General features: G+C 40.6%; 1 protein-coding gene across 5 annotated transcripts in view; it reads left to right on the top strand.

Moving 5' to 3' along the window:
• The window catches only part of LOC107141706 (cytochrome P450 2J2), a 39,878-nt gene extending 15,161 nt beyond the window's left edge, over positions 1–24,717 (top strand). Inside the window, exons 2-10 of one of the 5 annotated variants that reach the window (XR_007351972.1) lie at positions 1,636–1,798; positions 3,658–3,807; positions 4,210–4,370; positions 6,975–7,151; positions 9,177–9,318; positions 11,391–11,578; positions 14,431–14,569; positions 23,333–23,445; positions 24,318–24,454. Coding sequence is in view for 4 of the 5 variants with exons in the window: in XM_015484925.2 (XP_015340411.1) it covers positions 1,636–1,798; positions 3,658–3,807; positions 4,210–4,370; positions 6,975–7,151; positions 9,177–9,318; positions 11,391–11,578; positions 14,431–14,569; positions 24,318–24,496 (1,299 nt within the window). In the remaining variant the exon portion in view is untranslated. Of the gene's footprint in view, positions 1–1,635; positions 1,799–3,657; positions 3,808–4,209; positions 4,371–6,974; positions 7,152–9,176; positions 9,319–11,390; positions 11,579–13,280; positions 14,404–14,430; positions 14,570–23,332; positions 23,446–24,317 lie in introns of those variants that run through there. The other 4 variants (XM_015484925.2, XM_048815272.1, XM_048815274.1 and 1 more) reach the window with 4 other exon arrangements.
• The last annotated feature ends 197 nt before the right edge of the window (positions 24,718–24,914 follow it).

Consider the following 24,914-nt stretch of genomic DNA (forward strand, 5'->3'; position numbering starts at 1 on the left):
CTGACTGCTCTCAAAGGGAAATCTGGTAACAATGGGCCATCATCCTCCCATGGCCGCCTTAGTTCAGAGTGTGGGAGAAGCTGCCTTCTTTATTTCAAAGTCCATACTTTCTTGGATGTGACTAGGGAAAGCTGGGATATTTCAAGAAAGGTAAAGAGAGAAGCAAGCTCGTTTCAGAGACACCCAGGTAGGAGAGAGTTTGAAGAGCAGCCTTAATAGAGAGGGGAGGGAGCTAGATTGGACTAGGAATGAAGAGTGGAATTGAGGGTGTTAGGGGCAGAACAGGCTGGTGTGCAGGGCATGCCAAACAAAATTAGCTGCAGGATGACCTGGCTTCTCAAACCCTCTGTCTTCCCCTGAGAAGAGCCATCCAATGGTGAGCCCTGCTGGCTCACATGATCCTTACCCACCAATCAGACTAGCCCTGCTGGCTCACATGATCTTACCCACCAATCAGAAAGCACCCCATGCCAACTGTCAAACTGTTCAACCTTTAAACTGACATAACTGTCAAACCACCCCCGGCTCTATAAATATGCAGAGCTGTTCCTCAATAAACGGGCGTTTTCTCCAGCTACAACGAATCTTGTTCTATCTTTCACAATCCCATGTTAATGTCGGCACTGGGGTCAATTGGTGGTCAGAAGTTACCTTAGTGCGCCTGCACTACAAAAGGAATCTTCCTCCCTAGATAAATGGAGGTACTTTTAGGAGATACTTTTAGCCATAATTCCTAGCTTCAGGTCTACATCAATGGACCCTGTCAAGAGTTAGTCTCATTAATCCTTTTTTCTTGACATATTTCTTGATTAGCTCCTTTTGCTTCTGTTTTTTTTCTACAAATTATCACATTTTGCTTTCTTCTTTACTTTTGAAATAGTTTAAAGAAGACACTATCATACGTTAAAGAACACCTGTGACCTCGCCTGCATTTTACTTCTCATTGCCAGCTACAACCTAACAAAAGAAAAAAAAAAAGATTTAACTTCCTAAATTCCATATTTGCTACACCAGACTTACATTAAACATACCCAACATAAAACTTAAAGACAAAACAATATAATATGAAGACACAAAAAAATGTATATAGGAAAAACAAAATCTTAAGGGCTATTTAATATCTTTAGATAGAGAAAGATTATTTATATAAATTAATAAGAGTTGTTAAAATTCTAAAATTAAAACCCACTAAACTGAAAATGGATACTGATAACCCAGAAAATCATATTTTAAAACAACAAGATTCCCCCTCCCCATAAGAAAAAGGAAAAAAAAAATATCCAGCAAATTTTCAACTTCAAATGTGCTGCATTTTCTGCTTTCACTAAACTCTAGGATGCCTCAGGTTAGGGACCTTGTTTATTTTATGCCTTCTTTTAGTGACACATGGTAGATGCTCACTCTATTCATATTGGTTGAATATATGAATATATGTTCATAAGGAAACTTCCAATCCCTCCGTGAACTAAATTTGAGTTTAGTTGAGGAGAAAAAGTTCAAACTCTTCCTATCAGACCAAGGTGTGTGTCCACACACACGCTTCCCTCAATGTGAGCCCTTTAGCTTCACACATGCCCTGTGTCCCCAGACACACAGACAAATGCATGTTCAACTGTGACTATAACTGTTTTTCAGTTGGTGAAGAAATATGGGGATGTTCTTAGCCTGGATTTTGGTAACCTGTCTTCAGTGCTCATAACTGGACTGCCCTTAATCAAAGAAGTTCTTTCTCAGACAGACCAGTCCTTCGTGCACCGCCCTGTAACCCCTCTCCGAGAACGTATCTTTAGGGAAAATGGTAAGTTTATTGATGACTGTAAGGTGTGCATTTGAAATACTATGGTCTCTTCACCATGCCTCTATGCCTATAATTTTCTGACACTCCCAGAAGTTAACCTCATTATGAAATGCCTGCCCTTATAAGAAGCCAAATGCCCACATTTTCTGGTTGAAAACATCTCCTTTTAAAGATTTGTCTTGATGGGTCCTGATAGAGATTTTGGAGAAACCACATGTTCTGCACAAACTCTGGATGCTTTGATAATGAAGTAACCATATCATCTAATTATAGCAGAGGAGGAGGCAGTGTGTGAAAAAGCTTCAGACCTAATCTTGAAAGAACTCTGCCATTTCAAGATTTGATAGAAGATGAAACAGAAAAAGATATAAGAAGTTTCTTGAAGGGTATTAAGAAGAAAATATGGAAGTGTATACCCTGGACTCCACCAGAAATGAGTGTGCAATTAAATAAGCATCTCATGCTGCTAAAAGATCAAGTGAAATGAGGTTGAAAGATAGTCCTGGACTGACGGCAAGGATGGACATTTCATTAGGTTGGTGAAGCTGTGATGGCAAAACCAGACCTGGTTGTGAAATGAATTATAAAAATGTTATGGTAAGAGGGGCTGAGGCTCTGGCTCAGAATGTGTGAGGTACTGGGTTCAATTCTCAGCACTACGTATAAGTAAATGAATAAAATAAAGGTCTACACATCTAAAATATATTTTTAAAAATGTTATGGTAAGACACCTATGCCTGGGGAAGGGTCAGTTGCCCTCCCCTCTCTCAGCCTTTCTCTTGGAAGCCTAATTAACCATGGGTTGATTAACCTTTTGAATTGTAAATACCTGCACTAGGGATCTGACTACTCCCTCTCAAAAGAGCCCTTTCTTCTACCTGTTTCTGTGAGCATGTTAGAGACCCTGCACAGGGCCTTTAGCAGAGGAGATTAGGAAAAATTTTAAGAGAAAAAAGCCCCAATGATAGGATAGGTCTAAGCTGACATGAAGTCATGAATAAATGTTGTGAGAAACTGTGGATCAGGGCTCAGAATTTGGAGTTTTGTTTTCCTCTGGGCGTACCAGCATAAAATAGAGTTTGGAGTTCTCCTCTCTGAGTATTGCTTGCTGCTTCTCCCCCAGTCTTGTTTCCCACAACAGAGCCAAAGCCAGGTATCACAAGAAGTTGAGGAGTAGCCATGGGGAAGTGGAAGGGCGCATGGCATTGCCTATATAGTGAAATGGATGGTGGTCTTTTGCACACAACAGGATGTTTTCCCCCTTCTCCTGTGCTGTTCTTTCTGTGTGGAATACTCACTGGTCTCTTGCTTTGTTGAGTGATTCCTTCATCTTTTAAGGTCACACTTAGGACCTCTCCTATAAAGCCTTTCTTTGCCTTCTAACAATTATGGACTTTGACTTATCTCTGAGTGCATTCTTGGTGCTTAGCTTGCCATAACTACTGAACTGTACTTATGTGGCTACTGATTAAAGCATGAGTTTTAGAATCAGGGAGACTTGAATTTGAGAACCTGGTTAACTGATTACTATATGACCTTGCAAAATTTACTTTATCCCTTATTCCCATTCAGTAAAATTCAGGGGAGGGCAGAGGAGGGAGGGCAATAATTGTATCTATCCCATGGAGCTTCTATGAGTGTTAAATTACGTAATACATAAAAACACTGAAGAACCTGATGTTGTAAGTAATCAATAAATGTTAGCCATTGTGTTCATTGCTTTAGGTCTTATTTCTTTGAATAATATTCAGGTGCCTTAATGTCCTTCCTCCTTTCCATCTGATACACATTTCCATACAATTTGCTAGATATTTGCATAGTAGAATCAGAATACCATAATATTGGCTTTTCCACCCTAGGATTGATCATGTCTAATGGCCAAATATGGAAGGAACAAAGAAGGTTCACCCTGACAACATTAAAGAACTTTGGTTTAGGAAGGAAGAGCCTGGAGGAACGCATCCAGGAGGAGGCCTACCACCTTGTTGAGGCAATCGAAGAGGAGAATGGTGAGCATTTCACAAGAGCATTTACAGGAGCCTGTGGCCTATGCATTCACCTGATAGATACTTTTTAAGTGCCTAAGTGCTTGCCCTATGACCAGCACTGTCCTAGGCTCTGAGGATACAGTAGGAAACAAATACCATGACACTTCTCTCAAGGAGTGCTAGAATTCAGTGCGCAAAGACAAACATTAAACATATTATGGTATTTAAGTCCTGGTTATCAGTTCAACCCCCCTGGCATTGACTGTATCCTTGCTGTATCACAGACCCCATATAGGGGGCTGTGGCCAGCACCTCCTCTAGGATTCTCTAGTAGGTATACCTGTGTCAGCTAGAATAGACTCCTGTAGAAAACAGGAAGAAACCAATGATTTTGAAGAACTCTCTACCTTTCTCTACCTCCAGGACAGCCTTTCAACCCTCACTTCAAGATCAACAATGCAGTTTCAAACATCATTTGCTCCATCACCTTTGGGGAGCGCTTTGAGTACCAGGATGCTCAGTTCCAGGAGCTGCTGAAGTTACTGGATGAGGTCACGTTTCTGGAGGCTTCGAGATTCTGTCAAGTAAGCAGTCATCTCCTATATGCTGGTTAAGGCCATTGGGGCTGATCTCATATACACATAGATTCTTCTTCTTCTTTTTTAATTGAAATGTAATATTTTAAAATTAATTTAACAAAAACTTATTTGAAATCAGCTTTTTGACTTTAGTGTTTTTAATAATGTTGAAAATTTACTAAATGCAAGAAACATTTCTAAGATTCCTGTAGAGTTCAAAATTATACAAGACATACACTTATACACCTATGTTGTTCTTTTTCAAAAGAACACATTGCCATTGCCCTTGCCTTTGAATGTCTCCTCTACATGTTACTTCCCAAATATCCATTTCCTTCCTGCCTCAAGCACCCTCTGAATGCAGTTTCTCTCCTGGTGTGTTGTTTTAAGATTCGCCTGATTTGGTTGCTTTTCTTCTTCTTCTTCTTTTTTTAATGCAGACTAGCTTTGCCTTGTATTGAATGTGCCCCTGTTTGTTAATCTATTTGCTAATTTTGAACAAATTTGAGCCTTTTCCAGCTTTCATATTATGAATAGAGCTGCAACCAATATTCTTTTACTAGTGTTCATGTGGACACACTCACTCATTTGTCTTGCATATGTATCTGGGCATAAAAGATAACTAAAGATTTCACACTATTTACATAACCATCAGCACATGTGTATATATATATATATATATATATATATATATATATATATATATATAGTATATACTATATTATACTTCTCTAGGCCCTTATATTTTAGATGTTTTCTTTTTAAACAGCATAAAAATGAATATAAATTTTGTACCCAATTTGACAATATTTTTCTTTTTATTGATGCATTTAGTTTCTTTTTTCAAATTTATTGTCAAATGAAAACTAATTCATGATCACTTTATGGCTTTTATATTTCTTCTGTTTGGACTCATTATTATTAAATATATTTTAATTTTTCCTATATTCATTTAGAAGATTAAGATTTTTTCTATTTCTTTAGTCTTTACCTTAAAATTTTTATTATTATTATATTAGTCATTACCCTAAAATTTTTAATATGCACAATTAACTGCCTGCATCTGAGATTAATACCTTTGTGCTCTGCTGAAATAATACATGTTCTTCAGAACACACCTCTTGTCACTCCTTTAGGTCACTGTCATCACGTATTTTAGTTTCTTCTTTTTTTAACTGGAGAGTACATGATCAATATTGTTTCATGCAATGTCTGCTTATATTTACCTATATATTTATCAGTTTCTATTTTTATCATCCTATTTTGGATGTTAAAGCCCCTTCCTGAATTTCATTTAGTGGAGATCAATTGATGGTAAATTCTTTTGGATTCAAAAAGATCTTTACACTGTGATTTCTTCTATCTTGGTCTTGAGATTTCTATCAAGAGAATGACCATGAGCCAAGACAACCCTTTCCCAGGAGAGCCCTGACCAGCAGGAGAGTTAGGTTTAGGGCTAATCAGGTAAGACAAAGTATAGCAAGCTCATGAAATAACTGAAGCAAGATACTACTCCTAAATCCTGAGAGTGAGAGGGCCCACAAAGACAGATGGGAGATCTGGGAATGGGAGGGTCTCAACCAGTGGGTGGAGAGAGAGAGAAGCAGAGAGACAGAACCTGTGAGACCAAGCCTTCATTAAAGGCCTTGGTGGTCTCTCAGGCTTTCCCTGGGGGTGATCAATTGCTAGCTTAAAGAAAACACTCTTGGGCTTAAGAAGGAAACATATTTAAATGACTCCACTATTAACCATTATGTTTATTTCATGGTCAGCAGCTATGGGATGTGTTGCCATGGGGACAGTTATATGAAAAATAAGCAAACTGCAATATTATCACAAAGGAAGGAGAAGTTTAACTAGGTCAAAGGCTATGGTACAATGAGGTTTTAAGTGACTCAGGTCAAATTGAATGGGTGCTAAGGCAGCAAGTGTATTAAACAAACTTATGATATTTTATTTTGCTTAAATTAAATATTTAAAGAAGTTTGACTCTTTTCTCTGTATATACTCAAAATATTCTTTCAACATCCTCTAGGTTTGCACTGGTGCCAGGGAGAGTTAGCTACAAATGTGATTGCTATTTCTTCAAAACTACTTTTTCCTTTTCTCTGGAAGCATTTTATATGGATGCATTAATCCTCTGTGGTTGGACTGTCCAGTGGAATGTGGCAGGGAGGGATAGAAAGGAGGTGGTGAGGTTGCAGGGACCAACTCTGTAGGGCTTCTAGGCCAGAGAAATTATGCCAGACTTTATCAAGGATAGTGGAAAGCCATTGGAGGATTGAAAGGTAAGGAATCAAACTGTTAAATGATACCCCAGCAGCTCTGTGGAAAATAGGCTGGGAACAGGGTAAAGAGTGGAATAAGGAAATTGCTGAAAGCTATGGCAACATTTTGGTAGGAGACAGTGGTGGTTTCTTGTGGGAGGACTGGTGAGAAGTGTGTGGAGGGTTGAATGCCTGCCAGAGTGGCTAGAGAGAAAGGAAAAGTCAAGGATGACTCCTCAGCTTAAGCATAAGCAAATAAAAGAGATGGAAAGAGAAGACTGTCCCCAAAAGTGCAAAAGTGGCCCCATGCTATCTCCATGATCATTCTGTTTTTTGCCATTAGCTCTATAATGTCTTTCCATGGATAATGAAATTCCTCCCTGGACCTCATCAAACTGTCTTCAGCAACTGGGAAAAGCTGAAATTGTTTGTTTCTCATGAAGTTGAAAAACACAGGAAAGACTGGAATCTTGATGAGTCAAGAGACTTTATTGATGCTTACCTCAAGGAAATTGTGAAGGTGAGGAAAATGAATTTGTCTCCTCTGATTTTTTTTTCTTAAAGAACAAATAGCTGTATATTAGTTTCCAATAGCAGCTGTAACAAGTTACCACAAATTCAGTGGCTTAAGATGGTACAGATATGTTGTTTGTTCTCTTACTGTTCTGAATGACAAAAGTCCAGTTCTGAATGACAGAAGTCAAACTGCAGTTTCACTGGGCTAAAGTCAAGGTGTTGGCCAGCTTAGATCCTATGAAGTCTCTTAAGAATTGGTTTCCATGGCTTGCCCAGCTTCCAGAGGCTTTGGATTGTGGTTCCTTCCTCCATTTTTAGCACCAGGGTAGCATCACCTCTCCTCTCTTGTCTCCCTGCTTCCATCTTTACACTTTGTCTCTCTGACTTTAATCTTCTTCCCTCCATCTTGTAAGGATAATACAGGACAATATTCCTAACTCAAAACCCTTAGGTTTAATCACATCTGCAAAGTCCCTTTTGCTATATGTTGTCATCTTTTGGGATCATGGTTCAATCATGGTTCAATTTTATATGGATGCCTTAATCCTTGATTAATCCCTGGGGTATCATTTAATCTTAACCCTATTCCACTCTTAACCCTATTCCCAGCCTATTTTCCACAGAGCTGCTGGGGTATCATTTAACAGTTTGATTCCTTACCTTTCATTCCTCCAATGGCTTTCCACTATCCTTGATAAAGTCTGGCATAATTTCTCTGGCCTATAAGCCCTACAGAGTTGGTCCCTGCAACCTCATCATAGGTGAGTAAAAATTACTCAGGAGGCTGAGGCACTTTGAAATAAAGACAGAGGTTTAATGGCATTTGGTTTTAGGCCGTGAAAATGCCCCAATACTCCCTTTTCATCCCCATCACCTTCCCCTACCTGTGCCTGAAGGAGCTAGATACAAAAGGGAAAAGAGAAATTGAGCTTCAAAGCTCTGTTTTAGATGTTCTGGCCAGTAACCTACTCGTCCTCTCAGCTGTCACTGCAGAGAACACATGTAAAGCTGAACTGGATACCAGATTTTAACCTTAAGGTCTGAGTGGGGCTTCTACTCCCTCCTCTACTCACCCACTTTCCAACTAATCTGACAAGAATCAGGAAAAAAACCCTAAGTGGATACAGGCCTTGAATGTGGTGGTCCTCTGGCTAATGTACAACACTGAATCAATGTTATAATCTTTGACTCATCAGATCATGTATTCCTATATCTGGAGGGGGCAGAATGGTGAATTTCTTTCCATCTTAGCTCTTATTTACTTATTGGCAAAATACTCATAAAATTAATATTAATTTTCTCCTTAGAGGAGGAGACTTTATTTGCTAGATGGTGTACAGGTATGTGACCATTGACATTAACAGCAATGTTGAAAAACAAGCTTTCAAGAAGAAGGTAGAAAAGATGACGGAGTGTTATAAGGAATAGTTGATGGAATCTATGAGGTTTAAACTACAAAAGCTGTATGGGGAGATATGATAAATGTGCAATTCAGTGTATACTTTCTGGTATCAGCACAAATATTCATTGAGTATTTGCTATATCCCTTTTGCATGTCACATAAATTATAATGCCATCTTAAGGCATGCTTCTTACTCCCATTTGATAAAGCAGGAAACGGAAGTACAGAGATGTTAAATAACTTATCCTAGGTCATATAGCTAAGCTGATCTAATGAATGATGGGGTTGATATTGGAAGCCAAGTCTGTCTCATTCATAGCCCATTCTCTTTCCACTGTACAATTAGCTTCTCCAGAATTACAGGCATAAAAAAGAAGTGGTTGTTTTGATTTTTATCCACTACCATCTAAAAAGTTTCCAGCACTTCCAGTTACCTACCCCTTCTCTCAGGCCCCATTGCAGACAAAGTTAATGATATTGCTGCCCTCTGAAGAGAGACTTTCCCCTTAGGAGAAAGTCATTTCTTCTGAGGACATTTCCTTCCAAGTTCTTTCCTTTGAATGAAACCCCAGTGTTTTTTGGCAACCACAAGTCTTCTGAATAAACCAACAAATAACTGTCTTCTAGTACACAGACAAGAATGCTTCAAGTTTCAATGAAGAGAACCTCATCTGCAGCACCCTGGACCTCTTCTTTGCTGGAACTGAGACAACTTCTACAACGCTGCGCTGGGGTCTGCTTTACATGGCCCTCTATCCAGAAGTCCAAGGTGAGAGTGGCAGCGAATGTGCCTGGCCCAGGACACATGGTGCCTCCTGGCCACATGGCTCAGGATTGAGGAGAAGCTGGCTGGGTGAGCAGGGAAAGATAGAAATTGTTGAGAGGTGGTGCAGTCTTGAGCATGCACACATTCGTCGCTTTTTAGAGAGGAATATGAGGAGTCCAGGTAGAATAAGTGTTAAACTCCATGTGTGCATGAAGCTCTAGGTGTAGGGGAAAACAATGAGGCCAATTGACTTTGTAATGGGGTCCAGCAAAGAGTTACAATCTCATATGAGTATTTATTCTTCCATTCTTTTCAGCAATCCCTTCCTCTTTCCCCCTGATAATGCCCAGACACATTTTTGGTACTGTTTTCTTTTTCTTTTTCTTTTTTCCAGTGTTGAGCTTCAAAACCAGGGCCACATGCATGCAAGGCAAGGTGTCTGCCACCCCACAAAGCCACATCCCCAGCCTATCTAGACTCGTTAGTCTGGTAATAATGCCCTCTGATGTGCCATTTTCTGCCTGTCGTGCCTCAGCAGCACCCATCCTGCATTGGTGGTTTCACTGAATTCGGTGTCATTTTCTTGACACTGTCCTAAGTGTCTGAATCACAATATCTGGTCTTCCCTCTGTCAAGAACATGCTTTCTGAGTTTCTCCACATGCTGAATCCCCAACTCTTCTGAAAGAATTCTTCCAATACTACTACCTAAGATGTTTCTTCATTCCTGGTCATCTCTAGAGAAGAGCCGGGCACCTCTACTGCCATGCCTAGAGCACGTTATATATATAGATTCCCCCAAAGACTGTCATTCCTTCAAGGACAATGGCTATTTTTAGTTCTCCAAGTTCTAGAACAGTTTGGGCAGGTGGAGGGTGGAAACAGTCATGGCATGTTTTCTAGAATTGTGGGTAACAATTTATTAATGAGGCATAAGATCAATTGAGTAGATCAAGGTCAATGCCCCCACTCCCCCAAAATAAAAATAGAGAAGACTGAAGTGCTTGCCATCTATTAAGGATATATTTGTTAATAAAACTTTACTTCTCTCACATAATAATTTACAAATGCACGCTTTATATATGTGTGTGTATGCATGTGTATGTGTGTGTGTGTATATTTATATATATACATACATACATACATACATACATATAGCCACACTTGGTCCCAGAAAAATCTAGGAAAAGTAGCTTTTAGCTGGACAGTGAGGTAGCCAGCTCAAATGTCTATGACTGTAGAAAATGAGGCAAATATATTTGAAGACAGCTGCAGTTTCCATGAGCTGAGCCATGCTGATCCTGATCCTGTTTAATGCTTACCTAAATGAGTTCATGTAATTCTCAAAACATCTTTCACATGAAAGTTGACTTAGCCTCACTAATCAGATGAAGAAATTGAGGCTCAAAGGATCTGAGTACGTTGCAGCAATAATTTCGTAGAGCAGGAGTCTGCTATTCACTATCTACTCCCATGCTACCCTTGAGAAGTGAGAGTCTTCGGATCTGCTAGGATCCAAATACTTGTGTCTTCCTCACCAAATCCCTGTGAGGAAACCTAATTATCAGAGTGGTGGTATTGGGAGGTGATGAGTCTTCATGATTGGCATTAGTGCCCCTATGAAACATTCCCAGAAAGCTGCCTTGCTCCTTGCAACATGTGAGGACACAGCAACTAGATGCCACCTCTGAACCAGAAAGTGGGTTCTCCCCAGGAACCGCATATGCTGGTGCTTTGGTCTTAGGCAGCCCAGGCTTCCGATCTACGAGAAAAAAATTTCTGTTGTTTTTAAGCCACTCCATTTATGGCACTTTATCATAGAAGCCTGAATAAGAAAACACCCTACTATGAGCTTAGCCACATTGATCCTGGGCATTTCATTCCTTAGACTCAAGGAAAGTGACTGAGTTGACAATTCTCTGATTAAGTCCACTGAAGGGTTAAGGAACATTGTATTTCTTTGCATCCTGGCCACTATTTGAAATGACATAGGTGAGATCTAATAGAACAATCCTACATCTTTAGAAGAAAGTATAAAAGTTTCAAAAATAATAGAATCTCCCTCTTCTCTTCCAGAAAAAGTGCATGCTGAGATTGACAGAGTGCTAGGCCAGTGGCAGCAGCCAAGCATGGCTGCCAGAGAGTTCATGCCCTACACCAATGCTGTCATCCATGAGGTGCAGAGAATGGGCAACATCATCCCTCTGAATGTCCCCAGGGAAGTGGTGGTTGATACCACTTTGGCTGGATACTACCTGCCAAAGGTAAGGAAGCACACCCAGCCTCAGATTTCAAGCCTGTCTTTGAGACCATCACAGAACTTGCATTTGTATTTGAAAAGTCACATATATTCCTATCCCAAGCATCACCTAGATGGGGAGATACATTATACTTGATATAATACTAACTTTTTCTCCATGGATCTTACCAGACATAGGTAATATGGGGAATAGAGGATGAAACATTCCTAACTCAAATGTGTTTAAGCCAAGACTAGTTTGTTGGTGTGTGTGTTTGTTTTGTTTTGCTTGCTGTGGGACTTCTCAGTGTTCTCACTCTGTGATGTGCACTGTGGCTCATGGTGGCACACAGCTGGCAGCAAAAGTCTCTGTCAGATTTTTGCCATAGAGCCCTGTTCTTTACCTTGGAGAGCATCTCTCAAAACTGGAGACCAGCCAGACTTTGGAAAATGTGGAAAGACATTTGAGATTACCTGGTCCCAAACCACATTAATGCTTATGTTTCTAATATCATGTCCCCACAGGTATTTTTACAGCTTTTACCTACAGCCCCATGATGGGGAACTCTCCATTTCATAAAAGAAGCCACTCCAGTGTGTGCAATGTTCATGATTAGAACGGGAGAACAAGGAACGAATATTTACTCAGCCATGTAGCCTCTTTCAAAATATCTTAGTTCTCAGGACAACTATTATTCCCATCTTATAGATTGGGAAGTTGAGTCTCAGGGAAATTAAGCTTGCATGAGATCTCAACTACGAAGTGACAATAGCTGGATCTAGAACCAGAGCTGTTCTAATTATTTGTATGACGTGATGCTCCCTCCACAGGACTCTTTTGCTTTGACTTAAACAAAAACAAAAACAAAACCAAAAAACTCCTTTTAAGTTTTCCCTACTGGTCTCTGTTAAATCCCTTGGCGTCACTAACAGAATTCGGATCACACTCCACCCACCACTTTTAAGATCTCTGCAGAGGGTTCTCCTGGGTCCCCCAGGGTTCTTTCTCTATGATGCACACTTACAGTTCCTTCCTTGCTACTGGATCTATTCTAGTTTGTCCAAGTCCCTCCACACATGTTGTACTTGGGAACAATCTCCAGAGTTAGAATCAAAAGAGAATCCCAGTGACTCCTTGGTGACTGTCACTGCAGAGCCAGGAAATGCAGCTTCTACAAGAACTATTTCTTCCTGATGAAACTTCTCATGGATGAAGGCTGAGGCCTGAGTTTCCCACCAGGTGCTGTTTGCATTTTTCTAGCCATTCATTTAACTCCAGAGAATCAGCCAATCTCACTAGACTTTTTCTACCACTGGTTTTTCACATCAACTTTAATAATCCTCCTGGCCTCTGAGAAATATAATTGATTACATGCAATGGAGGCTAGGAGCCATGGCTTTGACATCAGATAGACCTAGTTCACGTGACTCTACCTCGCCCCACCACAACGTGGCTCTGAGCACATTATTTAACCACTCACAGCTGCAATTTCTTCATCTACAAAATGCATTTGAGCCCACCCTACAAGATCCATGTGAAGTAAAATGGGATCCTACATGCTGAGCCTCTTACTCAAAGTAACAGTTATTTGGCAAATATTCATTAAGTATCTGAATCTTTAGATCTAGAAAAATAACCCTGAGCAAAATAGTCATGCTTACAAAATATACCAACCATGCTAACTGTCCCAGGAAAATACTCACTGCCTCTGTAAAGATGCTTCCAGCATCTCCCAGGGGGAGGGAGGAACAGGTGCTGCAAGGATCTGGGGAGGCTTGCCTCTGAAGGAAGTAATGCTGGAGCTGAGGATTAAAGGATTGCTGGGAGTTGGTTAATGGCAAAGTGGGGGAAGAGAACATTTCCAGGCAAGGTGAGCAGTATTTAAAAAGTCATTGAAATGAATGGAAACTTGACCTGTGTTACAGGTCACTGTAGTGGCAGCTCAAGAAGAATAGGAGAAGCCCTGAGAGGTTAAGGAATGGATCTGTGACTAGGAGTGTGGGAAGCTATTGAATACCAAGTTTGAGGTCTGAGTGGGTGGGGGCTGTCATAGATTTAAGCCATATTCAAAGCACACTCTGCTTTCAGGGTGTGGAGCAAATTGAAAAGGGCAACAGAGGATGTGGGGCATAAGCAGGAAGTGATTACAAGAATCTGGATGAGCAAGAATTCAAATCACACTCCACCCACCACTTTTAAGATCTCTGCAGAGGTGGTGGTGGACAGTCCCTAATGGAGGTGAGGGAATCAGGGGGCATTTAAAGAAGTGTCAAGCATGACTGATGGGTTGGATGAGGTAGTGAGAGAAGGCTCACTCTAGTGACTCCAGGGTTTCTTGTCATATACCTTGATGGACAGGGATTCTTTTCCCTGGATATCTGCTTGTGCTACTCAAATAGCTTTTAGGACTGGGCACAGCTTTCTACACACTGGTGGGAAGAAAATGCAGAAGGAGAGTGAAAGATGCATTTTCTCCCCCTTTGTAGAGCTGCCCTCCTTATCACTTCACTGACTAGCTGGGTTGATTTAATTACTGTGCGAACCGACCAGCTGTCACATAATTCTCTCATGGATGCTTACAGGCCCCTTCCCCAGACCTACACTGACTTGTTTCTGCAGAGGAGCTTTATTATGCACTCAAGAGTAGCCAAAATTCCAGGGTAAAATTCTCAGAAGACAATTCCAATTCATCCTTCTAAGTTGTCCCACTCAAAGAGAAGGGTCCTGGAAGGTTGAGCTCAGCAGGTGTTGGGTTGGGAGGGTGGGGAAGCTCAGAATGTGCTCATTCCCCAGCATGGGGCGCTGAGAACCACCTACCTTTGCCTAGATGTGTGGTGTGGGTCAAGTCCTGCCTGACTCTTCACTGCCTTCTCTAGGGGACCATGATCCTGACCAATTTGACCGCTTTGCACAAGGACCCCAAAGAGTGGGCCACCCCTGACACATTCAACCCTGAGCATTTTCTGGAGAATGGACAGTTTAAGAAAAGAGAATCCTTCATGCCTTTCTCAATGGGTGAGTTTGGATGAATAGGAGTCTGGGAGGGCAGAGTTCCTCCCTCAGCCCTTCCCTCCTCTCCTGTCTGCAATCCTTTGCTCTAGTTGGGGAGTCTCCAGAGGGTCCTGCCTAGGGTGACTCCATCTCACTATTGTTTGAAGTTCAACATCCTCTGGTCCAGGCCTTGCCTCAGACCGTCTTTACTTCCCAAGCCCTCCCTGGCTGCTGGTGGAGATTTCAGCCTCCCTTTGTTCTGTTTACCAGAATGCTGAGGACAGAGACTCAAACCTTGACTCTTGCTCACAAAGTTGGATATCTTCCTTTTTTATAAAGTTTTTAATTGTCACAATTTCTTTTTAAGGGTTTTCCTCTCCCAAAGAAAAAGATCTTGTACTGATGGGGAGGCAGCAAAGGAGAGAAGCTATTGATTCACTGTCATGGGTAGTAGACAGTGACTCTAAATGCTCCCTGCCTGGCTGGGTTGGGCTCTGCTCTGTAAGCTCTTCCTGAAAAGGTCCTTTTGTCCTTTGCAAGTTTAGTTTCCTTTTCAAAATGTAGTTAATACATCTGTATGATATGCAGCTGGAAAAGTGGATACAATGAAACAATGAAGCCCCCCATCTCTCTCTCTCCCCTCCCCTACTCCTGTGTTTTCTAGCCAGCCAGTTCCAAAAGAATATTTCAAACTTATAGCATTGTAAAATCAATAATAAAATGTCTTAGTCCAGATAATGAGTTTGATATGTTATATAAAGTATTTCAAATAATTTCTCAATTCCTTTATTTTATAAATATCTCAATTATGTAGAATATTCAGTCCATTTCATAATGATGAATGAAACAGAAGACAAAACAGATCCCCTCAGAGAGCATAAGTCGTTCGGCAACCTTAGAAGGTTCAAATTTATCACCACTTTAGAGTTATGAAACTGAGGCCCAAACACATGTGATAATGAAGTCATAAAACTCATGTAGCAGACCTAAGGCTGAATAAATGTCAACCAGATTTATCAAAGCTAAAACTTATGTTCCTCCTAACACCGTCTTCTGAAAAATAACTAAATGCTACAGAGAAAACACACTGTAGAATACATGATAATTTGCTTATTATTCATTTAAAATATGCATTGACTTTAGAGACAGTATCTTTTGACTACTGGTAACAGTAAAAACTTAGAAAGGGAAGAACTCTCTTTCTTTCATGGCCCTGAGTTTCCAAATCCTTTGCTTTCCCACTATGCTGCACTGCCCTAGGTGTGCCTGGGTTGATCTGATTAGAACTTCTTTGTCTTTGCTCATCTGGTTCTACCATCACCTTTGCTCACATTGGACAAGTCACCTCTAATGTGAAGAGGTGGTATAAGATGTAGGAATGTCTGCCAGTCTTCCTGTCTGCTGTAGTTTCAAACTTTGCATTACAGCACAAAGTTTCAAGTGTATGTTTCAATTACTGTGACACTTCTTGCTTTTTGCATCTTGGATTCATAAAATGTTGCAATGCTAGAAATCTGACCCTTTAGCATTACACAATTGTTTCACCTGCTGTTTACTGCAACTGTGATGAGAGGAATCATAATAGAGATGGCTTTAAGAGGAAGGCGGATTCTCTTGGCCTTCTGATACCCAGATAGATTCTTTCCCTTCATATTGCAAAAGCCTCTTACTCATAGTTGCTTCATGTCTTCGTCTGTTTTAAAACAGTCTTCCTTTTGTGTTAGCAAAAGGGTAAAAAGAGCAGCACACAGGACTCACTGGTGCTTTGCTACCAAGAATTATATTACACTCTCTTAATCACAGGCTTCATTTGCAAATGTATTATCTCAAGCAATCCTTACAGCAAACTAGTTATTAATACTTACACGGGAAATGGACTGGTATCTTATTTCTTTTTTTTTCATATTTTTTTTTGGTTGTTCAAAACATTACAAAGCTCTTGACATATCATATGTATCTTATTTCTTAATATAAGCAAACTAAAACTGAGAGAGTTGTTTCTTTCCGAGATCAGATGCCCCCCAAATTGACAGGCTAGGGCCTAAGACCCAAGTTTTTATACTTTCAATTTAGTGCTCTCTCCAGTACAACTAGAATGTAACTTACTTTTCCATTTTAAGAGTCATTGAGTTTTATACCACATGTATCAGCTAGTATTTTGCTGCAAAACAATCTTAAACTCTTGGGACTTTATAAGCTTGTGTTATTGCTCACAGGTCTACAGGTAAGGTATGTGGCTTTGCTGTTCTTGACTGGACTGTCTTATATGTTTGGTAGGTCAAGTGTCTGAAGACTGATTTCAGCTGGGACAACAGTGTTCTTTTCTCTCATTCTCTAGCAAGCTAGCCTGGCTTTTTCACATGGTGGTGATTAGGTCCCGAGAGAGAATAGAACCACGTTGTGGCCCATTAGGGTCCAGGCTGGAAACTGTCAAGCCTTGATTCCCTCTACATTCTAATGGCTGATGCAAGTCACAAGGCCAGCCTCAGTTAAACAGAAGGAGGAATTGCTAAAAGATTGATTAGATGAGCTATGAAGTCATGTTGTAAATAATGTAGAACTGAGGCAGGGGAGAAATGGAGGTGTTTTGTTCTCAGCATCTCTCTTTTTGATAGAAGAATAAAATTCAGAGGGTGCAGGCAATTTGCCTGGGGATTCCCACAGAAGATGTGGCAGAATGAGGATCAGTTGAATTTAATAGGAGCTAGAAACCTGGAACTACCCAGTGACTCAACATGGTTAAAACTCCTCTGTCGGTTTTTTTCTACCAGACTTTCATCTTACACATACAGTTTTCTTTCCCACTCTGAAGGAGTTTAAGCTTGCAATGAGCTGAACACCATGGAGGAAGTGAGTTGGCAGAGAAAACTTGCTCACCTTATGGTGGCTGGGGAACCAAGAGAGGAAGGGGCTTAGGGTCTCAATATTCCCTTCAAGGGCACACACCTCCAATGATCTCCCAGTAGACCCACCTTCTAAAGTTTCTACCATCTCCCAGTGGCACCACAGGCTGACAGACAAGCCTTTATCACATGGCCTTCAGAGGACATTTAAGATCTACACTTAACATTCTGTTCCTGGCCTCCAAAAGCTCATGTCCATCTCACAATGCAAAACACATTCAGTTCATCTAAGAGTCCCTCAAATATTAACTTTTCTAGCATTGCTAGATAGTCCAAGTCCAACGTCTTTTCTGAGACTCATACAAACTATTAGCTGTGAGCCACTGAAAAAAAGGTAAAAAAGAAAAACAGCAACAACAAAAAATTGCATGCTTCCTAGATTCCTAGCTTCCCAGCCCAGGAGAAACATTCTCATTGCATTTAAGTTCCTGAGTTGAGTGACCATGGCTCTAACTGTAATGTCTGGCATATGGAGAAAAGCAATGTGGAGTTCCTGAAGATTGCTAGTGCTCTACTCCCAAGTTTGTTTCTTAAAGTACTGGTGCAGGCCACATCTTCTAGACCCCTCCCCACCCAGTGTGGAGGAGAAGGTCTTGCAGTGCAACTCCACTGCAGCAGCCAAGTCTCTCTGAGCCTCTGAATCCCTGCATCAACATTAAACCAAGTCAATTTAGACATTTCCAGCTCATTCACAATGAGCCATCTTTTGATCCATATTTCAGCCAACCAACCAAATACGCTGTTAGCACCCCCCTTTTTAAAAATATTTATTTTTTAGTTTTAGGTGGACACAATATCTTTATTTTTTTAATGTGGTGCTGAGAATGGAACCCAGTGCTTCATGCATGCTAGGCGAACACGCTACCACTTGAGCCACATCCCCAGCTCCATTAGCACCCCTTTTTAACTCTGCAAATAAATCAAGGGCAGAAGCTCTGCTTAGTGGGTTCATATCAATAAATTCAGCCTGAACCAACTTTATGTTCCTTCCACCATTAGCCCACATCATTAAAATCCATTTTCACACATGTGCTCAAGACCTCTGCTTGTATGAATTAGAAAATTTGAGAAGTTCATTTGCACTGTAGTGCACCTCCCCAGGAGTCGCACAGTGCCCCTTGCCTTTAGGGGTCTGTTGATACTGAAGTCTGATTACTAGTCTAGAGGCAAAAATGGGTGGTTGGGATGGGTCCTGAGGAATACCAGCATTGTCCTCTTAATAACTGTGTCAGGGAAGGTCACTTCTGTTTCCTTGGGCAATGCTGGATTAGTCCCTTCAGGCAGAGGTGGAAAGGCCGGTAGCAGAGGGGAAGAGTTGGGGGTGCTGCTGTCACTGAGGATGGGGAGGCCACTTCCTCTGGCAAAATCAACTCATCATAACTTAGGAGTTCAATGTCACTGCCCTCAACAGAGTCTGCCCACAGGTCCCCATTCCAATTTTTAGTATCCCATTGTTTCCATGTAGTGCTTTCATTTTAACTGCAGACACCCTTCCAGGTTGAGACTTAAATTTGTACTATAATCCAGCCAATTGCATGGTGAGGGGTTGGGTTTTGGCAACTTCAGCCCTTTATCTGCCAGAGAAAAGATTCTCCTTCAGGGCATACTTGGAAGAGTTCAGGTTACTTAAGTAAATTTGGCACTGGGAAATTGAATCCCTGAACACATTGTTTTCCTTTACTATTATGTCCATTGATGCTAGGGACAACCAGCCAACATCATTATATTCCTTGGTTTTCTTAAAAATATTTATAAGTATCATGTATAGAATCGCTGGATTCCCTATCAGGCACATTGAATGTGTTTCCTTCTTGTTTATGAAACAATTTACACGATAGACTATCAATACTCTCTTCAGGAGAGTCTTTAGATACTTTAGGTTTAGACAAATTAGAGAGCCACTTCCAGATACCATAAAACCAATTAAGGAAATTCATCATTACAGTATTGTGTCTTTAGATTTATTAGATGGGCTTACATGGTCAGAGGATAGTCTCATAGTAGTCATTTGCAAGTTGGAGAACTGGGGAAATCGTAACTAATCAGTCCAAGAAGCCGAAAATCTCACAATGGGAGGGACCAATGACCCAACCCCCGTAGGAGGCTGAAGGCCTGGAAGCCCTCTGGAGAGTCTCTGGTGTGAGTTCACTTTCAAAGGCTGTAGAAGCTGGTGTCTGGTGTCCGCAGGTGATAGTATCAGCAAAATTCCCAGCTGCTCAAGAAGAATTGAGCTGGCAAGCTTTCCCCATCTTCCTCTATCTGTTCCTTCTGGGCCCCCAGCCACGGGACAGTGCCTCCTACATTCAAAGCAGGTCTGCTCCTCTCATTTTACTGAGCTGTGTGCCAACTATCTCTGGAAACATTTCACATACACACCCAGAATTGTGCTTCACCAGCTTTTTAGGTTTCTCAGTCTACTTAGGTTGATCACCAAAATTACCCATCACACAGACCTAAGCTATGAAATCAAAAAGTCCTAGATTTCATCCTTTTAAAACAAATTCATACCTGTTATCCACCTGGGACCTTTGCCCTGCCATTTGACACAGGAGACAAATGTTTCACATGTTTTGCAAGTGAGATAGGTTTAGCTTTGTGAGAATGGTTCCTTTAGTCACTCAGTGGTCGCTGATGGAACCAGTTCTTTAACTGTGGTTTTTTTCTTTATTTGTCCAATTTTGTCAAGATACATGGATTCTTCTAGGAGAATCTTGGCAATTTATAATACAACTGTTTTGGTATCAATCATACTATTTCTGATAGGTGGTAAGATAAAATGTGAGGAAGAGAGATGAATTAGACTCAGGCTGAAGGGAAACAGGCACAAAATAATATAATAATGATATAATTGGGGGCCATTTATATTTACTAAGCACTTCTGCACATGTGATCTAATTTTATTTCCTCAATAACCTGCATTTGTCCGGTAAGTGAGGACAAAATGGAGGCCTTAACAAATTTAACAAATTTTCAAGAAAATTTAATTACAAAGGAAAAAGACAAGTAGTAAAAATCAGCTTATAGGATTAACAGCAGTGAATTATTCCCATTATGGCTCCCAGTGGAATTGCCTCTAGGATAAAGAGGAAATATCAAAATGTTAACAGAGGTAGGGACTGATTTATGGTATTTCAAACACCCTTTATTATCTTCTTGGTATTTTTATTTTTGTGTTTGTGTTCATTCCCCTCTTGGGTGAATATGTATTAGGAAGAAAGTAAGCTATTAAAAGTGCACATAGAAAAGATGGTGGTAGCTACTGGTTTGGAGCATTGCAGCCTATGTTGATTGAAGAGGATGTTCACTAAGGGAAGTGAGCAGGAGAAGCCTAGAGCAGGTATTAGATTGGAATTGGAGGCTGCCTATATGAACTCAGATATTCAGCAGATAAATAAATACAGAAATGGATATGGACAAAAATATGTGTGTGTATACACATAATTTGGTAAATACTCATGTTATATACACACATATATTCCCCTGCACTGTCTACTGAGATGACCTAGAACAACAACATCCAGAAAGCAACAAGCATGTCTAATGCCCAGACCTTGATTCTTGATTTCTGCATATCATTATCCAATAAAAGCAACCAGAACACCTGGAAGAATGGCTCATTCCAGGGCTGGGGAAGGGTAAATATTAAATCAACTTGGAACATGATGTTGTCCTAAAAAGTCAGGAAATGCAGCTTGCATGGGCATCAGATGGCCAAATCAGGAATATTCTGAGCATCAACACAAGTTAACAATGAGCAACAGATTATACCCCTTTGAATAAAAAGAGAAACCCATGAATCCATACTGATATAAATAAATGAGTGGATAAATAAATGGGGAGGATAATAAGCATTTGAATGCTGGTAAGTGTAGAAGGAATGAGAGAATTTTAAAGTCATTATGTGGCAGCCACCTGTAATAAATAATTTGGCCAAGAAATGACAATGGAAAGTAATGAATGAAAAGTTGATGAGGACTGGTTTATTCATGGAATCCTAAAATATTTTTAGGTCCATAAGAAAAAAAGTAATTTCACAGGGGGAGATTTAATAGATACTACCTTAATCAAGCTATCACAAATAATGACAGGAATCAAAATCACGTACCACCTGATAGCATGGAATGAGAAGACAGCACCACTTCTTTGATACTCCTACCAATTCTGCAGAACTTCACAACCTGAATCTCTTTATGAGGAAGCGTGAGAGACATTTCCAATATAATCTTTAAAATGCCAAAGCCATGACACTTATGTAAAGACTGAGGAGTTATTCCAGTCTTAAGGACTCTAAGCACACAGGACATCAAAATGCAATACCTGATGTTGAACTGGACCCTTTTACAATAAAGGACATTATTGGAACAATTGGAAAAACCTGAATGGGATCTGAGACTAAAGTGCTGGTCATGCATCTGTATTAATTTCCTGCCGCTGACAGTTTGGTGGTGCTGGGAATTGAACTCAGGACCTCACACATGCTGGGCAAGCACTTTCACCACTGAGTCACATCCCCAGCCCCCACTGACAGTTATTTTGGAGGATGCTCTTGCTTATAAGAATTACACACTAAATTTTTTCATGGGTGATATGGATGATTTACTTTCAAGATATTCAGGAGAAATTTTTGTTGTTTTTTTGGTAAGTTTTCTATAATTTAAAAACATATAAAAATAAAAAGCACATTATGAGAAGTATCACAGTAAAAGAATTATATGCAAAGAATTATATGGAAAACTACTTGAGTAACACTACCACCAAAAAATTTTACTTAAAAATTGACTTTTAAATTGCATTCTACTATGTTTCGAGAATTAATCAGATTCCTTTAATGATGTGCTATTGTATACCTATAGTGTTTATTATTATCCAGGAGACATTTTACAACACTTTGTTATGCTATATAGTTTGTCAACATATTCGGCTTATTTGGATTCAGTGCATAGCCCAATCATTGTGTAAAATAAAGTTTTTTATCTTAAACACACATGCAAATCTTCACCATTGCCTAGAGAGATTACTTGTCCCCATCACATGGCTAGGAAGTGAGAGGAACTGACCTTGATCTGTGTCCTTCTGCCTCCAGTTCTCCACACATAACAGGGTGTAAGACCTGGCCAAGGCAGTGCAGAGTCAGCCACAGAGAGAGGAGGTTCCAGTCCTGGGCTCCATGTTGAAAGCAAAGGCCTTCATCAAGACCCACTCTAGGGAGCAGAACCAGGCAGTGCCAATATAGAGGGCCATTCACCCTCTAGAGAGACATTGGGCATAAGAGAAAGGTGATTTAAATGCTCTGAAGTTTATTTAGTTATATTCTGGACTTTCTTTTAAGAACTGAAATTCAATACACGGTTTTGTTGTCTGATTTTGCCATTATTTGTTAAATCGGTTTTGAAAGCCTTTTAGGCTAGACATCTGCTTTCTTGGCCAGCCCTGTCCTCCCACTTCTGCTTTGTTGTAACCAAAGGAAAGCCTGAATAAACCCTCCAGCTTCACTTGCTTTCAGTTGACTTTAAAATATGCTCATTTTGGAGGTCACGCAGCTGAGCCATGTATTTTTAGTCTCCCACCAGCTTTGCTACAGACAACGCCTGTGACTGGTGGTCATGATGATTCTGGTTGCCTGGGCTGCTTTTCAAGGTCTTTAAGGCCACAATTGTGAAAAGTACGAACTCTTCCTTTGGACCTGAGGATATCTGATGGGTGATGAATTTTGGGATAGAAAAGCTTGGCATCTCTGCCTTCACTCTGCATTTGCCTCCTTTGCTACCTTAACCATTGAGTCAGATTTACAGTTGAGTCACATATTAGGGAGTGTGTGTCTGGAATTGGTGTTGCAAAGTTGATTAGTCCCAACTTTACCTAATCTGTCTCTTCCCCTTTCAAGGCTGAAGACAACAAGATAAGAGTAAATAAGATATTATTGAAATTTACAGACATCAGGATCACCAATCACCACCTCTTACAGGCCACCAGAGTGGAACCTAGAAGTCCCCAGTGGTCAGTCCTTCCCTTTCCTTGGCTGTCTTTCTTTCCCCCTCCCCTGGGGATTAAAGTTGCTTACACCTAGGCTGGGTTGAGATGGTCTTGTCAGCATGGCCTCCATCTTCTTGACTGGCTTGCTTGCTTTCCAAATCTTTTTCCTTGTGTCAACAGCTCACCCTTGAGTGAGTGGCAACTACATGAACCTGGGTACAGTTATCCATACACTGTGTTACCCTGGGGAATGGCTTTACCATGCATCTTTATTCACAGACAAAAATTCAAGAGGCAGAATGATAAGGAGAAGAGATTTTTTCAGGTTTAAGGAACCTGGTATTTTTGGCTGTTTTTTTTTTTTTTTTTTTCCCCTGGTTTCATTTCTCCATCTTCTGGGTGCTCAGGTGTGAGGAAAGCTTTCATGAGAGAGACGTTCATAAGAAAAGTGAAACACAGGACAGTAAAAATACAAACGCAGATTTAGTGATCCAGAGAACCTATCAGTCTCAGCTCCTTGGAGGTGTTTCTTCAGTAGTTTTTATTCTCATTCCGAGGAAATTCAGAAGCTAAAGGAATTTGGAGCTTTAATTTCAAAAGGAATTCTGTTTCAAATGCTGCAGAAAAGCAAGTTATCAGGATGTTGCCCTTCATTTCAGAGGAAGTCAGTTTCACTTCACCTTCACCCCAGAACTGCCTGACACTGCCCCCCTACCCCCAAAGCAAATGTGGTCCTAGACTCTTCATTCTGTTCTTTGGTGAACCCAGAGCATGGTGAGACTTAAATAAGGTGCTGGGCATAAAGTCCAGGTCTGGTCAGGAGGGAGAGGCAAGTAGCCCCTGTTTGGAACCATGTCAGCTGAGAAGATAACTCCTCTTCTGTATTTGTCTTTCAGGAAAACGCGCATGCCTTGGAGAACAGTTGGCTAAGACTGAGCTATTTATTTTTTTCACTTCCCTTTTACAAAAATTTACCTTCAAGCCCCCAAACAATGAGAAGTTGAGCCTGGAGTTCAGAATGGGCCTCACTGTCTCCCCTGTCAGCCACCACATCTGCCCTATCCCTAGGGGATGATGCTGTTGGTGAAGGAAAAGGAAAGACAGGGAAAAAAAAAAAACCCACAGGTGCTTTGGAGCTGCTGGTGCCTGCTCAGATGTTTGGAAACAGAATCAAGGTGATGCCAAGGAAAGAGGAAAGAATCTGGACTAAAAGGAAGCTGGATCCAAACCCTGGTTCTGCCATGTCCCCCAATATAGCCCTGGAATAATCACTTGTGTGTTCATTGATTTACCTTCCAGGAGGTGAAAAATTATTTCCCTTCAAAAAAAAAAAAAGGTCCTGTAAGAATTAAAGGAAACAATGGATTCTAAGTGATTCCTACACCATAAAAACATATCCTAAGAATAATGACTACAGTCGTGCCTACTTCCCGCCTCCTTCCTTGGCCATGTATCTGCTTCTAGCTGGTTGACATAGCTCAGGTTGAAGTGGT

This window comes from Marmota marmota, unplaced genomic scaffold (genome assembly GCF_001458135.2).
Source record: "Marmota marmota marmota unplaced genomic scaffold, marMar, whole genome shotgun sequence".
NCBI lineage: Eukaryota > Metazoa > Chordata > Mammalia > Rodentia > Sciuridae > Marmota > Marmota marmota.